Source organism: Emys orbicularis, chromosome 5 (assembly GCF_028017835.1).
Source record: "Emys orbicularis isolate rEmyOrb1 chromosome 5, rEmyOrb1.hap1, whole genome shotgun sequence".
In the NCBI taxonomy this organism is placed as follows: Eukaryota; Metazoa; Chordata; order Testudines; family Emydidae; genus Emys; species Emys orbicularis.
This window is the reverse complement of record NC_088687.1, coordinates 45238272-45258030: the sequence shown is the minus strand read 5'-3', so window position 1 is coordinate 45258030 and position 19759 is coordinate 45238272. Positions and strand designations below refer to the sequence as shown.

The window sequence follows — 19759 nt, the reverse complement described above, 5'->3', positions numbered from 1 at the left end:
GGAGAAATCACCCAATTCGACTGGTGGTTCAGACAGAGGGTCAAGCCACCAGAAGTGGACTAAGGAACCCACTGCTTCTTCCCAGGAAGTTATGCATTTAAGGGTTAAATTTCCAAACCAGAGATCCTGCCTGGCTCTGGCGGGTTGGCCAACCTGAGCCTGAGAAGGAGCCAGAATTTACCAATGTACCATTGCTAAAGAGCCACACTAATATGTCAGCAGTCCCCCATCAGCTCCCCCCACTCCAAACTGCAGCGCCTCCTGCCCGCCAGCAGCCCTACCAATCAGTGCCTCCCACTCCCTCCCCAAGCCTCACACCTGCCGCAATCAGCTGTTACGCGGTGTGCAGGAGGCTCTGGTGGGGAGGGGGAAGAGCGAGGGCATGGCAGGCTCGGGGGAAGGGGTGGAGTGGGGGCAGGGCTTGGGGCAGAGCAGGGGGTTGAGCACTGAGCACTCCCCAGCACATTGGAAAGTTAGCATCTATAGCTCCAGCCCCGGAGTCAGTGCCTATGCAAGGAGCCGCATATTAACTATGAAGAGCCGCATGCGGCTCCGGAGCCACGGGTTGGCCACCCCTGCTTTAAAAGGAACCTGCAACCTTCTTTGTTTATTACCAGGGTAAAAATATTCAGCTGGGTTTTGCTCTTATGTTTGTATTAACTGTTTCCTGGATACCCAAAGACTGAGGGTGACCAGTGGTCCCAGGCATACTACTACCTCAGTTACAACACAACATACATTTGTAACCCATTTATGGAATGGGAAAAGGAGGAGTTTTTTTTTTTTTAAATGTGAAATCTAGTGTGTTTTGGAGCCATTTCACAAAGTATTAATTATGCATATTATACTTATTAAAAATGTAGTCATCGGGTTAAAAAGTTCAAACATCTGTTGACAGAGATTAATAAGAAATGTATAGAGGGAACTGGGAGGGAATGAGCTAAAAAATCAATTTCTGCAGAATTTAATCTTAAGAGGAACATGAGAGATGTATACAAAATAACAAATGGTATAGAAAAGACCAAATTAAGGGGCTTGTTTTATGCTTTCTCATAACACAAGAATAGTGGGACCTAATTAAATTATAAGAGAACAAATTTGTAACTTATAAAAGGAAAGAGGTATTTTTTAAACAACTTGTAAGTATTCTGTGGAACTCATTGCCACGGGTATTATTGTGTCAAATTGTTTAGCAGGATTTAAAAAAGGATCAGACATTCAACTGGATAATAAGAATATCCAAAATTACACTAGCTGAGTTAAACATTTAGTATTGCTAACTCTCAGTATCTGATCACAAATCTCGCAATAATTAGTGCTTCCCATAAAGCCTCAGTTCCTAAAGTTCTGTGGGTACATGAGAATCTCATGTTTCATTTTTAAAAAACAGTAAGTTTCTAATCATCATAGTAGGGGAGAAAAGAAAGACAATGAGAACCCTTAAGGCTCAAAAACCAGACAGCAAATAAAGGATCGCCACATATATATATATATTTTTTAATTGCGTGATTTTTAAACTAATCTCATGATTTTGGGGCTTGACTAATTATTTTGGATTATTTGGGATTAGCATTACTTAATGCGTATATGCAATATAAATCCCATTTCTTCAAGACATAAACTGACTGACGTTTATAAGAAACTCTGCATAAACATGTTATTACATCATTGTAAACTATGCCGGTTTGATACACTCCTTGGAAATATCTGGTATGCACCACTGGCAGATATGTAGTTCATGGACCAAAGGTCTAATCCAGTATGAAAATTCCTATGGGGATGGATGTGAAGGATGGAAAATGATTTTCCCTCTGACTCACCCAATCCAATGTTGGTAATTCAAATTTATCAGACATATACAAAAGGCATAAGTAGAGTCCAGGGATTGAATCCTGGTACAAATTCAAGCATCATGCCACTTCCCAACAGATGGAGGTGCACGGGTTAGGTTTCTGATGGAGGAACTGCCCCTGGACTTCACTGGTCTCTCTCTCTCTCCCCATCTCTCACTCACACATGCTATTCTTTTATATAGGCAACTTGTTAGAAAGTGTCTGGTAAACATTTCCAAGCCTGAAAATATCCCCTGACACCATACTAGCCATCTATCACATACCTCCATGCCTCTTCAAGCCTCAGTTGGAAAAACATTAAATAACCTATTCTTATTTCTCATGTTCTATTACTGTCCTCTTCACCATTCTGAGCTAACAAATGTAACACTGAGTGCTCTCTGAATCACTTATGTGCTACACAGCATTTAAGATGATGTCTGGCCACAGTGCTGCTGTAAGCATGCCAGGCTGTACAGGAGAACCAAGCAGACATTCTTCTGGTCTATTTATTCTACTAGTACTAACATCTCATTAACTAAGCATAGCTTTAGAAAACAGAGTACTTGACCTATTAGCCTCTAATTATAGTAATAACTTTATAGATGTCTCTGGTTGAACACTAAGAAAATGGAAAATTGTATCTACAGCAATATCTTCCAAAGAGGCTCTTTAAATCCTCATTTTACCAATCATATTAATAAAATTTGGAGGTGAAAACATTACAAATAAGAATGTTTAAATATCACAATATTGCATGTGGCAGGGTTGTATGTACATGTGCACAATATAATTCAATAAAGATAAGTGCAAAGTACTTCACTTAGGAAGGAAAAAATCAAATGCACAACTGTCTAGGTGGGGAATAACTGTCCAGGTGGTAAGTACTTCTGAAAAAGATCTAGGCATTATAGTGGATCACAAACTGAATAGGATTCACCTATGTGATACAGTTTTAAAAAAGGCTAATATTCTGGGCTGCATTAACAGGGGTGTTGTATGCAAGACACAGGAGGTAATTGTCCCACTCTGCTCAGCGCTGGAGAGGGCTAAGCTAGAGTACTGTGTCCATTCGGGGTGCCACACTTCTGGAAAATGTGGACAAATTGAAGAAAGTCCAGAGAAGAGCAACAAAAATGATTAAAGGTTTAGAAAGTCTGACCTATGCAGAAAGGTAAAAAACTGGGCATGTTGAATCTTGAGAAAAGACTGAGGGACCTGATAATGGTCATCCAATATGTTAAGGGTTATTATAAAGAGGACAGGGAACACTTGTCCTCCATGTCACTGAAGATAGGCCGGGAAGTAATGGGCTTAATCTGCAACAAGGAAGATTTAGGTTACATATTAGGAAAAACTTTCTAACTATAAGGGTAGCTTCCAAGGGAAGCTGTGGAATGCCCATCACTGGAGGTTTTTAAGAACAGATTGAACAAACAACTGACATGGATGGTCTAGGTTTATTTGGTCCTGTCTAAGTGCAGGAGACTGAACCTGATGACCGTCCCTTCCAGACCTACATTTCTATGGTTTTGCATTCCTTTTCTCTAATCTAGGTTTTGGTAAAATTACTATTAAAATCACCAAATTAAAAAAATTAGAATTCGAACCAAAAAGTTAAAGGTTATAACCTGTGGACTTGATGCAAGAAGGCATATTTTAAAATTAGCACTTTTCAGGTTGGAATTTTAAGGATTACTGGTAGCGTCTATTTGTAGTTGTGCAGTGGCATTTTCTTAAAAAAGGAAGAGTGGGCAGCAAATTCTGAAATTTAAATCTGTAAATTTAGGAGTCAGTCGTTCAAACCACTGCTTTAGCAAAACAAAATATCAGTCAAAGAATAAGGACATTGATTGCATTGCGCTTATTCAGCACCCTCTGACAACTGGCTTGCCCTTAAAATGTCAGTTTCAGTGGTTCTTGTTCAAACACAGGGTAAGCAAAGTCTTTCCAGTGAAAGATAAATCGGTAAATACCATAACCAGGGTAAGGACAGAGACTGCAACTGATTAAGGGTTTTTTTTTTTTTTTTTTTGAAGATGATAACTGATGGTAATTTATAATGTATTTCTAAGGAAGCACAGTGAACTAATTATGTTTGTTTTGGGGGGAGAAAGCATTTTAGAAGTTATAAAGATGCAACCAATAATAATATGAAATCCTAGCTCCCAACCACTGCTTTCAATATTCTTGCACAGAAACACATTTGCTTTTCATTTTAGGAGTGGCTTGTGTTCAACAATTTAAAGTTGGTTTAAGATTTCAATGCTTGCTTTCTTCATGCTCACCATATGCTCTTATTAAGCACTTTTACAAAGTGTGAACCTATTGCAACCACAGGGTCCTGCAAGCCCTTACTCACCCGAGCATTCCCTGCTTATGCAAGTAGTCTCAAGATTGCAAAAGTTTTATTTGAAATAAGTGTTTGCAGGAGTGGGCCCAAATTCCCCACTGAGGAAAACTGTTAACCCTTAATACAACAAACTGCCATGGAAAATTTTATACACATACTTATTCCTCTTGTGCTTTTTTTGCCTTCTTTATATTAATGTTCATAATTTACTTGCATAGTCTGCAAAGAGCAATAATAGGAATCTTGTAATATCAGTAACATGCATAATTTAAATCAGGGGTTCTCAAACTGGGGGTCGGGACCCCTCAAGGGGTCATGAGGTTATTACAAGGGGGGTCACAAGCTGTCAGCCTCCACCCCAAACCCCGCTTTGCATCCAGCATTTATAATGGTGTTAAATATATAAAAAAGTGTTTTTAATTTATAATGGGGGGTCGCACTCAGAGGCTTGTTATGTGAAAGGGGTCACCAGCACAAAAGTTTGAGAACCACTTATTTAAATCAATATCCTCCATTTCTAAAATAGCTATAATGCTCAAATTCATTATTGCGCTTCCTAATATACTATAAAACATTGTACATTGTATGCAAACAACAAAATAAGATGCCTTACACATATTGACAAATTTCTTTTGACTTTAACTCTTAATTTCTGGCCCAAAATAAACAATTACCTATATAGGAGCCGAATCCTGCACTCTTTGAAGTATCATACCAAACATCAAAGTAAAACAAAAAGCAATAATAAGTGAAACAAAAAACTGCATGTGTCAAATAACACAATACCAGATACTACATTCAGCATAGCTCTTGAAAAAAGCATAGCATTCTTGGTGATTTAGAAACAGTAAAATGTACTTCTATAGGGGAAATATGGATTGGGACAACTCCTGGACGTGAAAGGCTGAACAACACTGAGGTAATGTGCTTAACTATGAGGGAAATGGTTGAACCACTGTGCACTTCCGGCATCACCTGCTGGTCGATCTACAAAACAGTGAGGATTCCAAACTTCCAATGAATGAAAATTAAATGACTCATAGCAAAAAAAAAAAAAAAGGGAGGAAGGCCTATGGCATAAGTAAAGATAAAAGCAAGCCCCACATTTAAGTCTCTATCTAAAAGACAATACCACAGTATATGCTTCCAGCTGTGTGACAGAGTCTACAGTCAAATACAGCCCTTAGGAAAATGGCAATTAAAATATTCTTGCTTCATAAGTAATTTCCTAGGGCCTATTTCCCCATGCTTTAATATTCAAGCTAATCATGGAGAGAACTTTTTAACACTCTCCAGTGAATCATTTAAAGTGGCATTCTGATAAAATGTTATAATTTTTACACTTCATAGCAACCTGAGGGCATCAGCAAGATTTTTTTCACAATCTTTACTACAGTTAGCCTCAGAGGAACAGCAGTAACTTTGAGATATAATAGTAGGAGATCCATTTAAGGGAATGAACTAGGCATGAGGCAGTGGGGAACAATTTTGTCCAGTCCAGTCCAGGACTATGTCTGAGATATTCAGACAGCAATCACTCAATCACTACTGTCCAATTCTCAGACCAATATTGACGTGATGATTCTAGAGAAAGCAACTCAGCCAGAAGTGAAAAGGCTTACCAAAAAAAAAAAAAAAGGGGGGGGGGAGTGGCGGATTATGGATAGAATGACGATGTATAAAAGACCCAGAAAAGCCTTTTCCTTAAGACTGAGATATTTAGCATCCAAAAGTTATTTGGCCAGTACCCTTGGTTAAGAAGGCAGAACAGCAGCACTGTACCCATAACTATCAAAAATACCAGGGAAAAAAAACTACTGCCACTGAAGAAATATTAATAATGCTGTTCTATGCATGGACATCCTCAGCTTCATAGACAGTAGTTTGTTACAGGTTTAAAGCTTATGTTTCTCTAATGAACCAACAGATCTCAAGAATGATATTGGAGTTTTCACTTACTTTGATCACCAACATCTGTAAAATCAAAATGGTCAGCTGATATAACAAAAAGCAATTTATTTAGAATATAAAAGGTGCAAATATTCATTGAATAAAATATTTTACCTCTGCTCGCTGTGTTTGAGGCAAAACAGCTGATTTTTCAATGGCATAAACGTCCACCAGGTACAAACGTACTCCTTGCTCCCTGTCCAAAATGGCAGCAGTCTGGATTACACCAGTATGGCGCCCAATGGTAAAGAGACGTCCAAAACTTTTGTCTTCACAGCGCACTGAAACTATGTAATACTCCACCAGGGCTTCAGAACCCCTTGGACTAGCTGCTTCTATGGATATTACATTAGTCCCAATTGGCTCTCCTTCTTTTAAAATAGTTATATATTTTGGCTGAGTAAACACTGGTCCATCAAGCCCTTGCAGAATGACAGTCATTTCAGTGGTTGATTTCCTCCTTTCAGGGCCAAGATCTGTGGCTGAAACTATGAGGTTGTATATGAGCTGAGAAGGCACCAAAGCTGCCGCCACTCTTAGATCTCCACTGTAACGATCCACAATAAAGGTTTCAGTGTCCCCATTGATTATTTCATACTCAACTTCCCCATTTCTTCCTTCATCAGGATCAGCTGCAACAATTGTAGTTAGGACTGAACCAATCACCACTGATGGGTCTGCAGCAAGAGCGTTTTGTGATATAAATGTAGGAACATTATCATTTTGATCTGTTACTAAAATGGTTACATTCTTCAATGCAAATCGTCTGGATTCTACAGGGACAGCTTGATCAGTGGCTTTCACTGTTAATTCAAAGAGATTAGCAAATTCACGATCTATTTCAGCATTAGTAAATATTGTCCCTCTGACTTCATCTATACTAAAATGGTTGCCTCTTGGCATCTGTTGAATGATTGCATATGTTAGCTGTCCATTAATATCTGCATCCGGATCATGAGCAGTCACAGAAATCACAGAACTACCAACAGGAATGTTCTCAACAATAGATTTAAAAACATCCCCAGGAGGAAAATTAGGAGGGTTGTCATTAAAATCCCTAACATGTATTACCACTGACATTGTAGATGACCGAGGTGGCCTTCCTTGGTCTTTTGCTGTTATGTTTAGTTTATACAAAGATTGTGTTTCAAAGTCCAATTTTTTTGCAAGAAAAATACTGCCAGTGTTGGGACTGATGCTAAAGGTTCCATGGTTATTTGTCCCTGTAATACTGTAATGAAGGTCAGCATTGTCACCTGAATCAGAATCAGTGGCAGTGACAGAAGATACAAGTTCACCTAGTCTCATATTTTCTAAGACATCTACAAGCAAAGTAGATTTAGGGAAGGAAGGACTGTTGTCATTTTCATCCAGTACATCAATGCTTAATGTGCAAGTTGAGCTTAGGGAAACTGTCCCAGAATCTACTGCTTGGATAATAAGTGAATAAGATGCAGTAGCTTCATGGTCCAGTTTACCTATTAATGTTACTTGACCAGTGCCACTGTCAATTGTAAACTGGTTTTCTTCATTTCCTTTAATTACAGAATAGTGAATCAATCCATTACTACCTTCATCGACATCTGAGGCAGAAACTCTTAAAACTTGTGTTATGTTTGCTGCTAATTCTGATATTGTAGCTTGATAGAGATCTTTTAAAAATTTGGGTGCATTATCATTGATATCCTTCATGTAAATTTGAACAGTTGCCTGATCCTTTAAAGGTTTTGGCAACCCTTGATCTGTTGCTATTACTGTAAGACTAAATACTGCTGCTCCCCTTTGCCTCATAAGAGTTTCCCTGTCAAACTGATGAGTACTTGTTATTTCCCCAGTTATTGTGTTCAATTCAAAATCTGGCTGCATATTTTCAAATGAATACCTGACTTCACCATTTTGTCCAAAGTCTTTATCTACAGCACTTATTTTACCTACAGATGATCCACCATTCTGTTCCTCTTCAAAATAAAATACATAATTGGTACTGTTAAACAATGGTCTATTATCATTTACATCCTCTAAAATTATTGTAACATTCACAGTAGCACTAAGTGGTTCCACTGCTCTATCAGAAGCAACAACCAGGAGAATATATCTTTCTTGAAGTTCACGGTCCAATTCACTCTTTATATACAGCTGGCCATCTGGGAATATGCCAAAGGCATCCCCGGAATTTCCTTCAATTATACTATAAGCTATTTCTCCGTTTGCTCCTGAATCCTTGTCAGAAGCTTGCACTTTAAAGAATCTGGAATTCACAGGCTCGGACTCTGAAATAGTGACTTCATAGGAAAGTTGGTCAAATACTGGTGGGTTATCATTTACATCATGGACGGATACAGTTAGAATGAAACTAGAAGAACGCTGTGGAACTCCCATATCTGAGGCCAAAATTTCCACCTGGTAAGATCCAGCATTTATGTCAAGTGGCCCTATTAAACTTATGGCACCATTTTGTTCATTGATAGTAAACAGGCCCTTAGGATTCTGCTTAAGGCTGTAAATGACCATGCCATTGACATCTTCATCAGGGTCAACAGCTTTGGCTTGGAATATGGTGTGCCCAGCTTTCCAGTTCTCAACCACATTAACACTTTCCACTGCATGAAGAAAATGAGGGGAATTGTCATTTAAATCTTTCACAGTTATATTGACCATGGTATCTCCAGTTATTGCCCCACCACTAGCCACCACTTTTAGCTGGTAAAATGCTTGCTCTTCCCGATCAATGATACTGGCTGTAGTGATCTGGCCTGTCACTTTGTTGATGGCAAACACGCCCCTTTGGTCACCTGTTGTAATAAGGTAAGTAATGTTCGTGTTGAGATCCATTGTAGAAGCAAAAACGGTGCCAACATGATAGCCCAAGGCAACGTTTTCAAAGACAACAAAGCTGTACACACCTTGGTTGAAAACTGGGGGGTTGTCCTGAGTGTCCAAAACAGTGATAGTAACTATGGCCTGGTTTTGGGACTGGAGGTTGCCACCATCAGTGGCCACTATTTGCAGCTGGTAGGCAGTCTTTTCCTCCCTATCCAGGGCTATTTTTGTGGTGATTACCCCTGTCTGGCCATGGATCTGAAACCTGGAGTTATCTCCAGCTGAGATACTGTACTTGATTGTCCCATTGGGCCCCAGGTCTGGGTCACTGGCAGAAATGGTAGTAACATAGCTGCCTGCGGGCTCATTCTCCTGGATGTGCGCAAAATACTGGACCGGGTAAAACACAGGGCTGTTATCATTCACATCCAGCAGGCTCACATTGACCCGGGCTACCGAGGAGAGAGGAGGAGAGCCCAGGTCGGTGGCCAGGACCTGCAGGGAGTAATGGCCCTGTTCTTCCCTGTCCAACTGCGAGATGGTACTGAGCTTGCCTGACACAGGATCCAAGCGGAAGACCCGGCGAGGGGCCACCAAAGGGCCAACTGCTGTCACTGATGGCTCAGCCTCCTGCAGGGAGAAGCGTACTGTCCCATTGTCCCCCAAATCCCCATCGGTGGCACTCAAGACCAGCAACTCAGTTCCTGAAGGGGAATTCTCAGCCAGGGACACCTGGTAGCCATCCGGCTGACTGAAGAGAGGTCTCTGGTCATTGACGTCCAGGATGGCCACCACCAGCTGGGCATAGGAAAACTTGGGCTGCACCCCTTGGTCACGGGCACTGATGTTCAGCACCACCTGTAAGGCTGTCTCTCGGTCCAGCCCACCAGAGGACGCCATGCCAATACCCGGGACACTGGTTCTGGAGCCAGCAATGCCAGTGGTGGTGACCAGGCCGCTATGCTCACTGATGCAGAACCAGCCCAGCTCATTGCCAGAGACAATGCTGTATTTGAGGTTGGCATTGAGACCGGAGTCACGATCGGTGGCACTCAGACCCCTCACATAGCTGCCCGGTGGTACTTCCTCACTGATATTGACCCGATACACAGACTGTCCAAAGACAGGTGGGTGGTCATTGATGTCATTCACAAAAATCACCAGGCTGGCCACCGAAGAGCGGCTCACGGGAGCAGCAACTGCCCCTTCTGGAGGTACAGAGGAAGTGGGGGAGCCAGATGGTGGCGGGGGGGCCCCGTAGTTGTCAGCCACAGCCACAGTGAGGTTGTACGTAGGAATGCGTTCCCGGTCCAGTGCCGCCGCTACCTTGATGAGACTAAGATTTGGCACCTTACTGCTCTGCACCTCAAAATGACGCTGCTCGTTTCCTCCAAGGATTGACACTGAGATGTTTCCGTTGGCAGCAGGCGAGTCAGCATCGCTCACAGTTAACAGTGCCACCACTGTGCCAGGTGCCGCATTCTCATCCACTGATGCAAAACGGGAGGTGGCTGGGAAGTAGCGGAATTTCACCCGTGGCTCATTGTCATTCACATCAAGGAGTTGGATCAGTGCCTCAGCTCGGCCACTCAGCGCCGGCACCCCTCGATCTGTGGCCTGCACTGTCAGTGAGTATTGCCGCCTTGTCTCATAGTCCAGAGGCTCCCGGATACGGATCACCCCACTCTCCGGATCCACCTCAAATGGGATTCCCCCAGCCCCCTCCCCACCACCACCCTCCGTCCCCTCCAAACGGTAGTGGATGTCAGCATTGGTACCTTCATCAGCATCAGCTGCTGCCACCTGAAGGACACTGGCCCCAATTGGCGCATCCTCAGGCACCCGGGCCTGGTAGAGAGCTTGGCTGAAGATGGGTGGGTTGTCGTTGATATCCTGCACAGTGACATTAACCTGCAGATATCCATGCCGCCGTGGCTCTCCCTTGTCCTCCACTTGCACCAGCAGTTGGTAGGTGGGGGTGGCCTCTCGGTCTAGCCCACCCCGAGAGACCAGGTGCAGGAAGGCACCTTCCCCACTGGGATTGAGGGTGATGTTGAGCTGGAAGCGCCCTTCCTCATTGCCAGACACAATGCGGTAGGAGCTGTGGTCCACACCATTGGTGCCACTGTCAGCATCAGTGGCTGTATCCAGAATAAGCTGGCGGCCGCTGCCTGTGTCCTCCTTGAAAGTCACCACAATGGAGGGATCTGGGAAGACAGGTGCATTGTCATTCAGGTCCAGCACCAGGACACGCACCTCACTAGGATAGGTGGGCTGGCTGGAGAGCACCACCAGGTCCATCACGTCACTGGCCAGACTCTCTCGGTCGATGGTGGCACGGGTGTGCAGCGCCCCCGAGGTGGCATTGATGGAGAAAAGGGCATGGTGCTCACTTAGGCGGTAGGTGAAGCCCGGGCGGGTGACGATGGTGCCCACCCAGGTGCCCGGTGGCTGCTCCTCCAGCACCTGGAAGATCCGTCGGGGCTCAGCGGAGACATGGAGAGGCAGCAGCAGAAGCAAGGCAAAGGGGGGTAGCCAAGACAGAGAGGGGCTGCCTGCTGACAGGAGGCCCATGGTGCTCAGGCGTGGGGTGTGGAAACCCAGCCACCCCGCCCCAAAAAACAAGCCCACAATCAATGCAAGTCCAGCAACGCCAAGGCGCGGCGAGTCTCAGGAAGGCAAACAAATCCCCATCAGCAAAGGCATCCAGGTGGGGGAGAGGGGGGTGTCATCATATCCACAGCGCTGCCCGCATCTCCCCCCCCCTCCCGCGCACGGCTCGGCCAGGGCAAGGGGTGGCGGAGGGGTGTTGAGTAGCCGCTGCTCCCCTCGGCTGCAGAGGGAGGGGTCTGCGGTGAGTTGGCCGGGGGCCGCCTGCCCGCCCAGCGGCTGTGCAGGACGCAGCTCCTCTCCTCGCGGGACGGAGTGACAGACGCCCGGGGGATGGAGTCCAGCCCGAGGCAACTTCCCTGCAAGTCACGCCGCAGAGCGGAGCCGGGCTCCTCGCCGCCCGCTGCCGCTGGGAAGAGCCCCGCCGAGTGAGTTGCCCCGCGGCACCCCGGCCACGCTCATTCAGCGGCTCGGTTCTGCCTCTCCTGCTCCTCCTGCTGCCGCCGCGGCTGCTCCGGGGCTGTCAGGGGGCGCGGGCAGCGAGCGGCGCCTCTCAGCATGGTCAGCTCGGCCGGGGCTTCGCTCAGTTGTACATCCCCAGCGCTCCAGCCCGCCTCCGCCGCGCCGCTCCGGGCTGGGCAGCCGGCAGCCGCAGAAGCCCCGCTCCCCTCACCATGCCAGGGGCGGGGGGCTTGTGTCGGGGAAGGGGGGCACCTACAGTCTCACAGCAAGAGCAAAGCTGTCCGCGCGCCCCTCTCCAGCTTTGCCCCTTTCCCACCAGGCTCCGGCTCGCTTGTAATCCACAGCGCGGGGCTGGCCCCCGGAGCGGCTGGGGGACAGCTCCCCGCTGGCTTGCAGCCCTGCGCGCCGGGCACGGCTAGAGCGGCTGCCTACCCCGCGCCCACGCAGCGCGCAGCCCAGAGCCACAAAGTTTGCTCCCTACTCATTGAGCTCTTCACTCTTTACTTCCAGCCCCGACTCCCCCCCGATCTCCAATTGGCCTGTCACCGACAGCCCCCTCCCTCTCGCCCTGCAATTGAGCCTTCGCGAGAAGAGTCCCCGCCTCCCCTCCCTAGATGGAGAGCTCAGCTTCCAGAGCCTGGCCGCTGGCCCCCTTTTGGGTGCCAATCACACCGCCGCGGCTGGAGGCGGGGGTCCTCCCTCTGCAAGCGGCCGGCCGGCAGAACAGCAACAAGGGGGAGGGGGCGGTTGATTGTGATTGCAGGGAGGAGCGTTAGGTTGCTATAATAATAAATGAGAAAGGGATTAGGTAAAGCGCGTCTGGGAATGCGGTGCGCAGATTTGCATTAACTCGTTCATCCCCTTTGGCAGCAGACAGGCTTCCCAGTGTTTCCATTAGTGCAAACTTTGCAGCAGGCTTTCTGTCAAGCTCCCCACACCCACCCATCCCCCCGAAGAGAAAGCTGCTAATCGCATATGCTCTGTCACCTTCTTGCATGTGTTCCCTGCACCGCAGGTCACTCCTCCCAGAGCCCTGCACCCCAACACATCCTGAATCCACAGTGTTGCAACCCCTGGGTCTCGATCCTGGTAGATCCAACCAGTATTTGCCCTCTACCCTGCAGATTTAGCCCACTAGTGAAGCAAGGAACATGTTTAGACTTGGATGTTTGCAGTGCCATTGCAGCAGATGCACTAGGATGACCAGACAGCAAGTGTGAAAAATTGTGACACTTTCAGGGGGGGGAGGGTATAGTTGCCTATATAAGATAAAACCCATCCTAGGAAGCACAGACATTCAGATTTTATTTGTTGGTAGAAGGAGAAGATAAACTTGTTCCCTATTTAACCAGTGTAATTGGTGGAGTCGGGGGCCAAACATTGGCCTGACACAGGCTCCAGATCCCAGGTCCAAGTATCTCTGCAATACTCCTGTGATGTGATGCGATACAATTACGGGGGTTGGGCCAAAAATTAGCCAGGATACAGATGCCGGATCTGGGGGTTTTCAGCACTGCTGTTCTGGGATGCATCAAGCTCTGAATTTTAGTGGTGCAATGACAATGACTTATTCTCTGTTGGGGGCAGGTATCAAAAATTGGTTGATCCAGTAGGATCCAAGTACCAGAGCTAAAGGGTTTATATGCTGATGCTGTGAGGGATGTGTCAGGGCCTGGGTTTCTTTTGATGCAATAAAGCAGATAGGTTTGTTCTCCATTAAGCTATGAAATTTGGGGGAGTGGGGCCTAGAGCAGGATCCAACTTTTATCGTTTTCCTTGAACAATTATTTTTCCAGGTCATCGGAAAGAGGGAAACCCCCTATGAAAGTACATTTTGCAGGGAGCTTGCCTTTTTTGTAAGCAATACATTTTAATAGTCATATTAATAAAATTTTGGTCCCCACTGAAAGAAATTCAGTTTTAATTTAAAAAAAATCTAAGCAATGTAAATAGAAGTTATGCTAAAACAAGGTGATTTACAAAGGCGTGCCTATTCTTAAAAACAAAAATGATGTGGTCACAGGCCTGCATTTCTTTGTTTAAATGAATTCTTTAGAAAAGCAAGGAACAATCTGTGATCAAGTCATTTTATCCTCAAGAAAATATTCAGCTATGCAGCAACAAACTTCTAAATAAATCAAGTGGATGTTTAGGATATTGTGAATTACACACAGTAATGAAGATTTAAATGTCTGCATTTCCACCCCCTTGACCCTCAACATGTTTGTACCTTCATATGCAGATGAGTCACCAAGCAATGACTGGAAACTCAACTACTGTACAGGTAAAGAGTGCCCTCTAGTGTTCTTTCATTAAAACAGATTTTAATGCATTGTCTTATTACATCAAATTTTACTGGAAGAGTGGAAGGTTCCTATTACAATGCTATTTCCTCTTTATTGTCTTGGGATAGCTGCAGGGGGGAAAAGGGGGGGAAAGATGATTTGCAGGAACCTATGAATTGCATCTTTTTGGTTAAGGTGTAATTTCTATCCAACGATATAAAGAATCTTGGCTCAATAATCACTCTTTCTCAAAACACAGGTGCCAAAAGAAATTTCTTGGCAGCCTTAGTCTCTAAACTGTCTGCAATAATGGTATAAGTATCAGGACATAACAGCGTAGCCAGGAATTAATAAGGTAGCAAAAACATTTATAATTTATTAAACACTTCAGTGTAATCTGTTGACCTATGAACCAAGCAGCACTATCTGTCAGCTGCTATCAGCTGCAAAGGTCAGTTCACACAAACTATGGTAACATATAACCCATTCTGTTATGTGCTGTCTAACTGACTACCTGTCTAAATAAATACCAGTCAAGCTTTAGTACTTAAAATCTCTTTAATTAATAAATAAGATCAAATCTGAATGGTTACCAGATGTGTCTTCACCTTGTTGATAGCAACTAAACCTGTAAAATGACAACTAAATCAGTAACAATAAACATACTGTTGAAATAAAAGAAAACAGCAGCCACATTGTTTATTGGCCTTTCCCTCTTAAGAAAAGTAGCAAAAGTTGGGAGAAGAATTCAAAAGGATAGAACTTAGGTGAAAAGAAATAAGGATAGAATATGAATAATGTGGCATTCAAGGAATACTGTTAGTCCCACTTAGCATGATGATACAGTGCCAGAGGTGGTTTGTTATGTTGTTTTCCCATGGCTGTAATGCAAGAGGGAGATCAAATATAAATGTTAGCAAGATTCTTGGCTGGCATTCATCACTGAAGAAGAAATATTTGGCCCTATTCCTGGATGGTATTGCTTCCAAAAGTAAAGAGATACTGCCAGTCATTAATTCCTGTGTATCTCCTTTTCTGTTTTATGGCTGAGTTGGCATCTGGCATAGTCTGGAAGAGCAAAACATACTTGGTCATGGTCTTTATAGATTGGAACTCTTTTGAGTTAGAGACACAAGTTAACACCAAGTAAAGAGGACTGTGAATAACTGGATTTGATTATTGCATCTAGCTGAAGTCCTTGTTTGGCCACTCAGTATTGCTTCTGGTCTTAGTGTAGGCAGCTTGTACAAATTGTGACACTCTTCATTGTTGCTATGATCCAGCCATGAGTAGAATGAGCTAATTAAAAACAGGTCACAAGTCATGATAAATATAAGGCCATATTTAATGCTATCAGCTCTGCACTGGAGATCTTTGAAATGTAGTTTTACTTATGCTTCTCAGATACTAGTATCAGCCACCATAACTAATAAAGGATCCACTAGGTCTTTTAAAAATACGGCTTTGCAGATCTACATGACTTTTTGTGTATTAGAAGAGTCCCAAAAAGGGATATGGTTTGCACAAAGTATGTGGAATCAGCAGAAAACAACACTGTGCTATTGTACCACAAAGAAAAAATGGATATAGGGAGAAAATTATGAACATAAATTAATGTCAGCCTAAGCTAGAATAGCTTGCATTCTTCAGCATCCACCACAGTTTAGTCACTTGAGAATTTTCTCACTGTACATTATATGGGATTTTATACATCTGTCAGCTAAATTTGAATTCCAAATACAAAATATAGCACTCAGAAACATTATCTGGATTTCTGACACCCCCTGGAGGATGTTGGGTCCATAAACTAATGAATGGATTATAATGACTTGTCAATATAATATTTTATGTGTGTGACAGACACAGTCTTTTTCTAATGTTGTTCATATTTTGTGTATGATTACAGTTCTCACTTTCGTCTGATTAGCGCTCTGAAATGTTAAAAAATAAAAATGCTACTACTACGCATGCATTTAAGTTCAAAACTATATATGTAACAATTAATTTGGCATTAACTTTTTAAATGTCATACCTGTGCATGACCACAATGGATACAATTTACTTTTAATTGCTTTACACTGCCATGTCTGAGCAAAATGGAATGGAAATTGCTTATACAAAATGTGAGACAGTATTTCAGCAAAGTGCAACTTGTTACACCTGGGCTATCATTCCACAAATAAGCATTGTTGTAGCTCAGTCTTCGATAAATTATCACATCTGAAAAATGCCTCTCATTTGACTGACATGTATGCTGTGCTTCAAAATGCTGCAGCTCCTATGCATGATGATACAGCAAACAATTATGTATATTGTATTGCTTGGCTGTATAATTCAGTATTTGGAAGCATATTAATCATCCTGCGTTAAGGGATTGAAAGAACAATAGATTGTTGTATGGAGAAAGTTTGTATAACCTTTTTATATCCCTAGATATTCTAGTAACTCAAAATTAAATAATAATAATGAAACATTTCAGAATTTCAAAGTTGTTTGTTTCTCAGGATTCAGCACTGACTCATTTCATTATTTTTAAAGGTTTTTTATCAAAAAATTTATTGAAAATCATAGAAATAAGGTACCAAATTTTCATTTTCCAAACCATGTGTTTTCAATAAACAAAAAATATTGATAACCATTTTGATAATGGTTCTGACAACATGCTTAGTAACTATTTCAGTTAAAATTGGTGTCCCAAAATTAATTAAAAATAAAATGTTTTGAAAAAAATCAACAATTTTACATGAAATAATGACAAGGAAAGTCAGAGAGTTTCAGATGGAAAGGCAGCAGGTAACATCATAGCAACAAAAGATACTGAGATGGGGACATGCAGGTTTTCAGTCAAGAGGAACAAGGCAATGCCTTCACCAGGGCATGATGGGGCAGAGGAGTGAATTACTAAAAGCCATGGATGATCGGGCCTGCTGGAAATGTGGAAAGTCTGAACGTTTTAAATGGGATTGTCTACTGATTAAAACTGATGTTGGACAGATTGGTGCAGTGAACAGTGACAAAAGCTGTCTGCCACCAAATTCTAGACCACCACGGTATCTGCCTGACATTGGAGGGAGTAGTATCTATCTGCCTGGGAAGGCTGAGAGTCTCATGTAATAGCCTAATTCAGGGGTGGACAACCTGAGCCTGAGAAGGAGCCAGAATTTGCCAATGTACATTGCCAAAGAGCCACAGTAATATGTCAGCAGCCCCCCCCCATCAGCTCCCCCACCCACGCTCCCAGTGCCTCCCGCCCACCAGCAGCCCTGCCAATCAGCACCTCCCCCTCCCGTCCCGCACCTCCTGATCAGCTGTTTCATGGCGTGCAGGAGGCTCTGGGGGGGAGGGGGAGGAGCAAGGGCATGGTAGGCTCAGAGGAGGGGGTGGGAAGGGGTGGAGTGGGGGCAAGGCCTTTGGCAGAGCCAGGGGTTGAGCAGTGAGCACCCCCCAGCACATTGGAAAGTTGGCACCTGTAGCTCCAGCCCCGGAGTCTGTGCCTGTACAAGGAGCCTCATATTAACTTCTGAAGAGCCGCATGTGGCTCCGGAGCCACAGGTTGGCCACCCCTGCCCTAATTGATTCTGGAGTACAAGTGTTGTGCTATCTGAAAGGGTACAGAAAGAAGCTTCCAGGGAAAGACCACATAAATTAACTGCCTACTGTGGGGTGAGCAAATGACCAAAAAAATGAATGAAATGGGCAATTGGCAAGCCACTACAGACATTGATAACTTAAATTGATATGGGATTTTATTGTGGCATGAGAGTCTGATCAAGGGTCATTGTTTAGGACTGATTTTCTGATGAATTATGGAGTTAATCTTAATATGGGGGATAAAATATGCACTGTAACTGCCACTAGAGTATGTAAGTTAGCTGTGGCAGAGGATGTAATAATCCTCTCAAGGGTGGAAGGGGTAATTCCAGCCTAAGTAACAGGTACAGCAAATAATGACAGACTAGAGAACATTATAGAGCCCTCAGGTGAGACATTGGGACTTGCTGGTGGCATGTTGTCTTGAAACCACAAAAAAGAGAGCTATATTGCTCCTGATAGCTAATTTAGTGACAGAACTTCTGATTCTAAAGCAGTGCAATAAATTAAGGAAGGTGCCTCCTTTTTCTGGAGAGGAGGGGATAGTAAATAAAAACAGAGAGAAACCAAGTTCTGATCACCTTATCAAAATGGGCCCAAGACAATAGCCCGTACATTCCCAATTAGATTTTGACAAGATTTATGGAAATGTGGGTGCCACATCTTGCATTCCAGATAGAATCAAGATGGATGCAGCAGTAGAGGCCACTGCATGCTGCCCGTTTGCATATATCATTCCTGAGAGGGGTGAAGTATTGTGTCAGGAGCTGGTGATGAAATAGGAGCAAGACAGAGGATCCTTTCTTACAGCAGATCAAAGGGAGCCTTTTTAGCTATATGGCCAAATAGCCAGGGTTCAAACAATAGACCAGGGAAGCCCATCATTGCCCTTGTGATAGTGCTCCAGATGTTGAAAGTAATACTTATGACCAGATCGGGAGACATCTTGGGGTAGAGAAGCTCACAGCTATGTATCGTCCACGCTATACTGGCTAGGATGGATCTTCCGGATATTTAATACCATTGGTTCAAGAACAGATCCTTGAGGGACCCTACTAAAAACACCAACAAAGCATTCTCCATTAATTTCTTTTTGAAATCTATCAGTTAACCAGTTCTTAATCCATGGAGCTTCTGTGGAGCTATGCCAATTTATACCAGCCAAGGATCAACCCTTGATGTGCACTGTAAACATTTTTTTCATTATACTGCTTTCTTCTTATTGAATCAAACAAATGTTTTCCTCATCAGTGTTCTAGCCTGTGTTTCTAGGAACCTTTACCATAGAAACTGGCCTTGCCATTGCCCTCAAAAAACATCATTTGATAATTTGTTTTTGTTAAAGCCTACCTTACATATTTCAATGCCAGCCCTAGCCGGCTTGTTTTATTGGCTAATAAAACTCAGCAGAGGTGATATTTGTATGGTCTGGTATTTTATTAAAGGTGCTGAGACAGCTGAATTCCTTCAGAACTGTGGATGTCCTCAAGGTGGTCTCAGAGATCAGCTTTCAGGCAGTGTTTGTTACAAGTTAAATTTTGGAATCTGTTTTCTCAGAAGTGTTACTTCAGGCCTTAGACTAGCATGATAATCAGAAACTCTGGGTCCTGTAATAAAATTGTGAATTTCCCACTGTAGAGCTTGATGGCAAGTCTGGGTTTTTATTAAAATATGGTTGCAACATATGAGAATTCCTCACCTTCTCTCACTACCCTATATTCAATCCCTTAATTTCCTAGGTTGCTTTTTTACCACCTATCTGGAAAAGAATGATGGGCTGGTTTGGTTTGGTTTGGTTTGGTTTTGGTGTGGAACGGGGTTGAATATTTTGTTTTGTTTTGCCCCCTCCCCTCATT

General features: G+C 43.6%; 1 protein-coding gene across 1 annotated transcript in view; it reads right to left on the bottom strand.

Moving 5' to 3' along the window:
* FAT4 (FAT atypical cadherin 4) overlaps nucleotides 1-11529 on the bottom strand; it is a 227467-nt gene extending 215938 nt beyond the window's left edge. Inside the window, exon 1 of the mRNA XM_065405846.1 lies at nucleotides 6250-11529. Within this exon, the coding sequence (XP_065261918.1) occupies nucleotides 6250-11529 (5280 nt within the window). The remainder of the gene's footprint in view (nucleotides 1-6249) is intronic.
* Nucleotides 11530-19759: the final 8230 nt, after the last annotated feature.